At 42.5% G+C, this 10,134-nt stretch overlaps 1 protein-coding gene across 8 annotated transcripts in view; it reads right to left on the bottom strand.

The window, feature by feature from the left end:
- Window positions 1-10,134, bottom strand: part of oxr1a (oxidation resistance 1a) — a 198,358-nt gene that overhangs the window by 61,755 nt on the left and 126,469 nt on the right. For 6 of the 8 annotated variants that reach the window (XM_082551232.1, XM_082551231.1, XM_082551233.1 and 3 more), the window contains one exon: window positions 9,352-9,483. The exons of 1 other annotated variant lie outside the window; for it this stretch is intronic. In XM_082551232.1, coding sequence (XP_082407358.1) covers window positions 9,352-9,483 — 132 coding nt within the window. Of the gene's footprint in view, window positions 1-9,351; window positions 9,484-9,646; window positions 9,755-10,134 lie in introns of those variants that run through there. One more of the 8 variants, XM_082551234.1, reaches the window with a different exon arrangement.

The raw sequence follows: 10,134 nt of genomic DNA, 5'->3' as shown, positions 1-10,134 counted from the left end.
ACCACAAGCAGTTATTTACAATAAGTACATTTAAACAGGAATAGTCTGGTTTGGGAATGGCTCCTCTAATGCTGGCATACACTGTGTGATTTTTGGCTCATTTTGAGCCGATTTTTCAGTCGTGCGACCGTTTTGTTGATCGGTCTGAGTTTCGCCTTCATCGTGTGTCGTGCATCGTGTAGTATACATGGGGTAACGAGAAGCGATTAACATGTCACGACCATCTGCTGATCATCAATCGTTTGGTCGTAAGAAAATCAAACCTGTTTGAAATCCCGCCGGCCATCGTGAGGGTGTCACCGCAGCCTCTCACACTGCACACGCGCAAACACAGAAATGAAAGTGAAAAGACGGAGCAGCACAGCAGTGCAGCGTGTGATCTGGACACAAGCGATGGAGGCACAACTTGTAGAACTTTGGCAAGCTCATCTCAGCCTTTTTGATGTGGCATCACAAAATTATCACGACCACAACAACCGTGAAAATAGTTGGATCTACACTGCTGTTCAATCACAGCTGCCTGATCAATGTTTTTCATTAGCAATTTAGCAAAGTTGATGGTGGTGGTGTGTGTGTGTGAGTGAAAGACAGAGAGGAACAGATTTTCTGTTATAACCTTCATTTGATAGACGCACAGTGTGAGCACTCAGGTCGCATCAGAGCATCGGACCATATAGTGTGAGACCCTGCATCGTGACCTACGAACCCCTGCGAGTCAATCGTGCAGTTCGAGCAGGAGCTGAATAACGCGACTGAAAAAAATCGCACAGTGTCTGCCCAGCTTAAAGTATCACTGCCTGTAATCTAATGGTTACCAACATATACCTCTCTGAAAGGGATTACTTTATACGTCGACTTCTTGTTTTTCAGGGATATTTACTGTACATTTGGTATTGTGGTATTGGAATATTTATATAGAAGTGTTTTTGACTAAGAAAATGAATGTTATCGTCCACTGAAATGGGCACTAGTTGTCCTAAAAGCTCCTTAAAAAGCCTTCAGTTGATCCAAAATGCTGCAGTGAGAGTAATGACAGGGACAAGAAAGAGAGAGCACACTGGCTTCTCTTCATTGGCTCTCTGTTAAATCCAGAATCAAATTTAAACTCCTTCCCCTCACATTCGAGGTCTTGAATAATCGGGCCCATCTTATTTTAAAGTGCTTATAGTACCGTATCACTCCAATAGAGCACTTCGCTCTCAGACTGCGGGCTTGCTTGTGGTTCCTGAGTATTTAAAAGCAAATTGGGAGGCAAAGTCTTCAGCGTTCAGGCCCCTCTTCTGTGGAACCAGCTTCCAGTTTGGATTCAGGAGACAGACATCCTCTCTACTTTTAAGATTAGGCTTAAAGCTCTTCTTTTAGATAACGCTTACAGTGAGACACTGCAATAGGCCCAGGGTCCTGGGGGCTTCTTATGATGCACAGCGTTTCTTCTCCACTCACCTCTTTTCACTCGCTATGTGTTTATACACCACTTTGCATTTAATTATTAGTTATTATTAATCTCTGGCTCTCTTCCACAGTGTGTCTTTTTGTTTTGTCTCACTCCCAGCCAGTCGCGGCAGATGGCCGCCTCTCCCTGAGCCAGGTTCTGCTGGAAGTTTATTCCTGTTGAAAGGGAGTTTTTCCTTCCCGCTGCTGCCAGATGCTTGCTCACAGGAGGTCGTCTGATTGTTGGGGTTTCTCTGCATTCTTTAGCTTACAATATAAAGTGTGACACAGGAGTGTTTGAATCCTGGATGAGAAGTTTTAGGTTGAAGTAATGTTAGCTATACCTCAGTTAATAATCTAACATCCTCCAACACTCGGTTAAATAAAGGTAGTCAGCTAAGTGAGTAATGTAAAGTGCTCCTCCTATTTAACCACAGTCTGTAATGGCCAACCAGTAACAGAGACAGCACCACCAACACAGACAGCTCACTTTCCATTAAGCCAGACAAGTCTGCTGAGATCACTGGGGAAAAATTAAGACACCGTCTCTTTAAATCTGTCTGCATGACTAACTATCACACAGGAGGGATGAGACAAAGCACAAACTATTTCATGCACAAATGATTATCCTTTATAATGTTGAAACCCTCGATGGAAGAGGAGGTAAAGAAGGAGGATAGCTAGGTTTTTTTTTTTCTTCCCTAGTTTCTCTTTTCCTCAAACTGTATGTGATCATTTCAAACCATGGGTAAAAAACCAAACAGTCAGAGTGCTTTGTTAAACATTTACAGATAGTGATTTAAGCCATAAAGAGCACACTGATCAGTGCACTTACTGAATCTGCAAATATTTCCATTGGACTGTTTGGTAAAAAAAACACAGCACAGCTGCAGCTAAAATTGTGTTTCAAAGCCCTTTTAATCTTGTTATGTTCTTTAATTAATGAGTGAAACATTTCAGCTTTAATGCCTGGCCCATATTATTTAGCTCTTCAGCTTTTTCCCTGTATTCCAGTTCTATCTGGATCGAAACCAAATATCTGCATAAACAGAATTTAGCCTAATGCTTGACTTTAACAGTTTAGGTACAGCGGGCATTAATAAAATCCTGCTTCTGCTCTGAGCCCAGAGGACAGAGGAAGAGCAGCTGACTGGGACAATAGAGAAAGGCACTAACTGTTCTCACAACAAGCATGTCAGACTACATTTAGACCAGTTTTACCAGGTTTTTGAAAAAGCCAAGCAATCTTAATGAAGCTTAGGATAATCTTCAAAATGAATTATCTGTGTGCATTAGCAGGCAACATGATTACTCAATTATTTAAAGTAGAACCCTGATCTAGGGGCTGGTACACGCATGCTTTACTAACCAGCATGTATAAATGCCACTCTAAAGTAAATACAATTTAAAGCTCGGTAAAGATCATTTTTTCCACCATGAGGAGTGACATCACCAGGTGTTCCCCACTATGCAGCGGGGGGAATGACAGCGTCATCTGTACAGTAGATCAAACAGCTCTTTGCACAGACTCCCCACTGCTTGGCTTATTACAGATGGGGAAAGTGTTGGGAAGACTGCGATGAACCACGAACAGGCACCAAAAACAAAGCCTGGCAGCTTCAGACAAACTACACATAGAAAGTCTGCAAATGCTAAAGTGAAATGAGACTTTGAAAAGATGAAAACTCCAGCCGACATCACTCTGCTCATCACTGCTCTTTAACAGCCTCCGGTTTTGTTTTTGTGATGTTTTCAGTAAGTAGAGAAATTACTTCCTTGCATGTTTACTCAGGCTGGGTGCTCTTTTCAGCCGGAGTGATGAAGATGCAGAAGAAGCAGTTGAGTCACGCAGAACAGGTTGTAATTACCTCCCCTTAAGCCTCAGTGTACTCTGCATTTGTGCTCTTCATCTGGCCTCTTTCAAACATCTGCTGTCTTGAAACCTCAAGACCCCATCCGAGGAATACAGCACATAATGTTATTCAGCATGCTGACATCTCATTTCAAACCTTTCAGGCCTTTCAGCACATTGTTAAAAAGATCAACTGGCCCAGTCAGCTCTCTTCTCTCATCAGTGCTCACCAGTGTCTCTACCTTTCATCTGGATATGTATTTATTCGTAAACTGATCTCATTTTGCAGGTTTTTATTTGACATTATTCTGTCATTCTTTTGGTGAAAGACAGTGGTCATTACACTCTGAAATGCAGTGCAACGTGCATGGGCGAAGAACTCTTTAAGGGTCAGGAAACAGGTCATTAGTTTAAACCCTAGACACAAGTGCAGAGCAGGTGTTCGGTGCCACGGTCGGCCGATCCCTCGGGAACTCCTGCCACTAAGGTTCCCCTGACAGAGCCATCAAAATTCCCAGGAGTGCCACATAATAGCATGCAGGGCGAGTGACCTGCTAATACAAACTGCTCAAGGACTGTTTTTGGAAATGAAGGTGATTAAAATCAGTCATTACAGCACTGAGAGCAGATTGCACTTTCTGAATCATCCTGATAACTGCAGTGGAGTCGGTGTCAGCCTAAGGGTGAACGTGAACACTGACAAATAAGTGAAAACCCCAGGGGGGAGTGAAAGAACCTGGAGATGCTTTGAAGAGTTCAAAGTCGTGAGGACAAACCTGCTCTTGGACCGTGGCACAGATGAATCATCTGCTATTAATATACAGTCTGGGCGCACAATCTGTTTATGTGGCCACTTCGGTGTGACAGCAGAGCCAGAGACGAGCTCAAGTTTGAATTACCAGCAGTGCTGCATGTACGTGTTCCAGTTCCCAACAAACAATGCACTCTGCAGCAGAAGCTACCTTATAGGTTAAGGGCTTGCAAGAAAATAAACAAACCTAAAAAGCAGGAAAACTATGATTTTATGGGCTAAATTGTTGCCTTTTTACATGCATCATCATGATGCATCAGTTTTTGTTTTATCGGTTCACAGGCACCTATTAAATTGAGACTTCGTTATTTAAAATAGAAATCTGGAACCATATATTGCAGAAAAGATCTCAGTTTCAGGGATCTGATCCAAATTAGTCTTCAGCCATAATTATCTTACCCATCTGTCTACGAAAACAGAAGAACAACTTCTCTGAACTTCCTTTCCTTTTTCGTTTGTAGACTTACACATAGACAAACCACAGAAGGGAAAGTACATTGTAAGCATACACACAAGTGTATCACTTTAACCAGTGCAAACTCTCAAAACATCCAGAAAGTGTCACATGCCGCCGATTACAGCTGAACAGGATCGCTGGTGGACTCGATCTGAAACAGCAAGCTGAGCTGTAGCATGTGACCCAACGTCTGCAGGTGTGGCACTTCTTTGTGTTTACACTGCTTTTGCATGTCTTTTTCATCTCAGTGCATCTTATTATGTCAGAAAGGGACATGTCTTGAAAAGGTTCAAGTGTAGCAACCAAAGCTACACTTCTGATTGTTTATTCTTTGTTCCTCATGACGGAAAACCTCCCAGTTCCGCCGACCTCCCTCGTCATCTCAGGCTCCAAAACACAGTTCAAGGTTTTCAGGCTGTTGCACTGTGAAGTGGGAGGGCGTGTGAAGGCTTCCTAGCGTGAGAACTCTGAAAGTAGTTTACTTTTAAATTCCCTCTAGCGCAGTGTACTGGCAAGAACCTGGCTATACAACATCAATGACACACATCGTGTTGTAAACAAACTAATGCAGTGTGGTTCTTTTTAATTTCTTATTTAAAGGCAGTAAAAGTACAAAGCATACACCACAAAAAGTACCTGGGATGACACTAATATTACACATACTATACCATCCCATAGTATTTTCTTCAAAAATGTAAGATATGTTATATATAAACGATTTTCTAGCATTGATGGCAGTCAGAAAACACAGTCAACACTGAGCGCAATTCAACAAACAAATTTAAACATGGTGTGTAGAAGTGTGCGTGCAATAACGTTGCAAACAAACATTATGCTGCACTAGTTTGCTTTGTTCCTTAAAGGTTAAAGTCCACGTGCCTGTGCAGAAAGTGGTTACACATTGCCCCAGCCGAGTAAATATGTGAAAGTTTACTCTGACTCTGATATCTTAGCTTAAGCTTCACTTACCAGCTTACTTCTTTACAACTTTGTTACAGAGAGATGCTCCTGATGGCGACGGTTTGCTGTGTAACATCTCGCAACCAACAGTTATCTTGCATTGTACTGTATAGGGCTGCTCGATTATGGCAAAAATGATAATCACGATTATTTGACGATATTTATTTAACCCTTTAAGACCTACCATAGAACCAAGTCCACCAGAGCTTATATTATTATTTTTTTTACATGCTGTAGTGCCATTTGTGGGAGCATTTCAAGTTGCTATACATCAATACAACTGTTATAGCCCATATTTTAATAATATGTATGCATTAAGTCCATAGTAATTACATAAATTGCAAAAAAGTGCAATAAACTACAAAAAAAATAGAAAATCGCTTTTGTTTTGTTTACATATATTTCTACTTGGAGAAATTTAAGAGGTTTATCCCTCAAAACTTTAAATACAATAAAGTTGCAAAAAAAATAGTTTCCCACCACAGGAAATTTATTTTGAGTGTCTTCATAGTTTTATTTTGGAGATACAGCAATTTTTATATACTGCAGGAAAAACAAAAAACAATCCTATGATGCAAATTTGCAAAGAAAACAGCAGGTGCATCATTTCACTGTGGGAAGTGTTACGAACAGCTGATAGGAACGGCAAAACGTGTTTCTGGAATATTATGTTTTTGTTCCTGCAAGCGCTTTTTATGCAATTTTTGCAAAGCTATATGTGGAACGAAACCGTGACCGAGGACAAGCTGATGGCATCAGATGTAAGTACAACTCCTCCGGTTTCATATGCAAAACAAATTATTGCGCTAGCTTACACAGTTCAGATTCTACAGGGATTTAAAAATAGTTACGCAAAACAGAGCGTGCTGCTCTGACCGGCTTTAAAGGGTTAACAATAACTTTAAAAAAATAATATAAAATGGTGTGCAACACCACTGAAGTTTGTTTTTTTTTAAACTCTCTTTTCAACCAACGGCAGTCACTCTCCAAATAACTTCTGCTTAGCTTTCCGAGCTTCCCTCGGGTCCTCTTAATCAGCGGTCTCCACCCTTTTTTGCGCCACGGACCGGTTTATGCCCGACAATATTTTCACAGACGGCCTTTAAGGTGTCGCGGATAAATGAGGGAGGGGCTAATAATCGGCTCAGTCATTTTTAATGATCGTTGAAAGCCCAGATCGTAATCGTGATTAAAATTCGATTAATTGAGCAGCCCTAGTACTGTATATCAATAAAATCTGAATAATTAGGTTAACTGATTAGCCTTTCTAGTGTTTATGAGTTAGGGTGGCATTGCTTTATCATGTCATTAACTAATCACACACGCCCCTGGTTGTATACAGAAGCAGCTTAGAACGCTTGTCTCAGTTCAAGGCTTATTCTAGCCTCTTTGGATCTGCTCTTAGAGACAAATACCCACTAAGGTCTCAAGGCTGTCCTACTGACACATCGTAAAGTGCATGAGGACTCTCTCCTAGACAATCTGACATTTCGAGCCCTTTATGAATGCTTTCAGTAAGCGTGCATTTCTGCAGACTCTACCTGAGGAAATTACCCCTCTTGGCACCTGGAACTGGAAGTACAGGAACATCACCAACTCAAGTGTGACTTCATTCACAGATCTGACTTTGACTTGTTTGACTTGGCTATTATGGTTGAGAATGTGGAAAGGCCTTTGACTTTCTTTGGCAAACCAGGTTTGATCATTAACCGTGGCTCAGGGGGTTGGGAAGCGTATCTGTAACCGGAAGGTCGCCGGTTCGATCCCTGGGCTCTCTGTCCTGGTCGTTGTGTCCTTGGGCAAGACACTTTACCCTACCGCCTACTGGTGTTGGGGGCCGATGGCGCGATATGGCAGCCTCGCTTCTGTCAGTCTGCCCCAGGGCAGCTGTGGCTACAACTGTAGCTTGCCTCCACCAGTGTGTGAGAGTGAAAGAATAGTGGCATTGTAAAGCGCTTTGGGTGCCTTGAAAAGCGCTATATAAATCCAATCCATTATTATTAAACTAAATATGAAATATGAGTAGCTGCGTGTAACTTAACACAGAGAGGCCTCTGCTCCAGAAATAGAGGTTCACAGAGGGCCGTTTCATTCCTCACACAGCAGCTGGAGCACAGATAGGTGAGGTTGCTGTCTGTTACTCAGGGGTTAGGGTAAACTGGCCCAGTTGTGCACCAACTGGGCCATTATTGAGCTGTAATGTAGCACACTGCCCACCCACAGTTCCTGTAGAAGTTCTACTGTAGAGTTACCCGTCTCTAACATCGTCTGCACACTTCCACAACCTGACTCCATGTCAAGTTAGTCTCAGTCTTAGTGGGGCGGCAGCAGCCTGCTCTCCCAAACAACCCCCGCTGTCCAGAGAGACAGGGAGAGAGGCACGGGGACTACTAATGAACCCGAATGCCATCCGTGGCGTTTCAAGAGCAGCAGAGCATGCATCTGATTAATCTTTGTCCTAATTAGATCGAACAATTAACCTGCCCACCACTGAGCTCTGGAGCCTGATGACTCTGCACGAGCGTCAAACCTCCTGTACATTTAAAAACGAAGCGTGCCCTCACACTGCAACTTTCCTGGTTTTCACAGCGACCAATTAATTCTAAGTAACAGCGCACAGCCGTCCGTGTGATATCTGGGCGGAAGGAGGACAAGCTCCGAGCCGTTTCTGCTTTTCACTTCAATGGCACTACATTTCTGCGCTTTTGATTCAAAGTCAGAGGAGGCACTGATGGGTCTCATCACAAATTAAGTGTGAGATGCGAAGCAGAAAGAGGAGGGGAGAAGGGGAAAAAAAATCCAATCTTCATTAACATGGAGATACTCCCCCGATGTGAAACGCCTTGAGGACATACTTGTTCACTCACTGACTGGATGCTTTAAAGCATGCACTGCCTGCTGATCTGAAATATTTGAAATGCTTCACTTGTTACATGCACTGCATCCTCATAACAATGTGGACAGGGAGAATGCAACCACAGAGGACATGTACCAGCCGATCCCTTATTAATTAACATGAGCTCAGCTGTAGGGATGCAACTGGAAGCATACAGCCCTGTGACTGGACACTCTGGGAGGTTTTCTTTTTTTTCATAAATCATGTGTGCATGAGCCACAATTGCACAATGAAAGCTCATGAAGCTTAAGCTTGTTTTCCCTTTTCTTTCTTTCTTTCTTCTTTTTTTTTAGCATATTGCACAATGTAAAGTACTGCAAAAACTGTTCTTTATAAATCTGCAGTATGGCTCTTTAACCCAGCTGACCATACAACGTTAGCTGGGTTAAAGTGTACTGTTTTGTGTAATGTTTTTGAGGCCCTGCCAAGGACAACACGACCAATGTTGCGAGTTTAATGAGCCCATTAAAAGTGACTGGGTCAGCTGACGGGGCTCTGCTGGCAGCAACAAGTGCTTGACAGTTGGGAACTTAAAAAGTGCAGTCGTTACGCAACGTGTCAATCCGTGTTTGAACCTTTGTGGAAACGCTCAGTTTCATTTAATACGCGTAACTTTTGACTGCACTGAAAGCTGCGATAGATCGCTGCGGAAATGGCTGGCAAAACTCGAAAATAAAAGTTGAAAATATATAGCAACGCGTCAGATTTTACTAGTTAAACGTTGCGGAAGCTAAATGTGAGAGTTTCTCTTTATTGCAAAACCTTAACACGTGTAGTGTTGGGTAAGGGAAGGAGAAAATCCACGAGTATACGTTAAACTCGATGACTTTCAAAGGGAGTTTGGAAGCACTCTCCGAGGCGTGCGCTGCAGGCTTGTTTCGCTCTGTAAAGTTGAGAGCGTACACAGCAAAACTCTCAGCGAGCACAGCTGTTGTGAGACTGACCTGTCCTGGAGTAGACGGTACTTCTGTCATGTGTCGTCCCAGTGTTGTGCTGCTCTAGGTGGACCGAGTCCTGCACGGGACCGGGCCACAGTCTCTGAGAGATTGCATCCCTGACAACTCTCGCGCCGCTGCCTGTGATAGAAAATATGTAGTCCATTACTGTACGGCTGCAGAACCTAGCTAGCTTAGCTAACAAAAAGAGTTTTCAAAAGTGTTTAAATAGCCGCTCTCATCGCGCAAAAAGAAAAACAATGCTGACAAAGCAGCGACACTCAAACTCGTAGTGTGAACGAACCTCAACTACTCCACACATTCCAAAACAGGAACTATTTGAAACACGTCAACGGGTGCGCACTGTTTTTGCCCCTAGTGGACTCGAACGCAACAGGCTGTCTTCCAGTGCAGCCTACTGCCCTATTGGCCCACATTTACACTAACTGCATTCCACAGAAGGTTCCTATATTTGATGTAGCCTCCTCAATAACATAGCTAACCGCTTTACTTTGCTTTAGGAAAGTCTGAATTAGTTGTAGTATTGTGTTCCTATTGCTTACAAACTGTGTATAACATGGTAGCACTTTAAGTTGTTTTTTTATCCAGAGTAATGATTAATAGGTTTGTAAGCTTGAAGATGCAAGAAGATAAACACATAAGTATTTAAATGTGTTATGTTTGCAGCTACACTGTGTTATAAACCACACATTACATGCTCATAGATGAGTGTATGGCTAAGGATTTTGGTCAAACAAAGCTTAAAATACAATTTTATCCACAGATAAGCAT

Source organism: Aulonocara stuartgranti, assembly GCF_965226115.1.
Source record: "Aulonocara stuartgranti genome assembly, chromosome: 11".
NCBI lineage: Eukaryota > Metazoa > Chordata > Actinopteri > Cichliformes > Cichlidae > Aulonocara > Aulonocara stuartgranti.
This window is presented reverse-complemented; position numbering and strand designations above follow the sequence as displayed.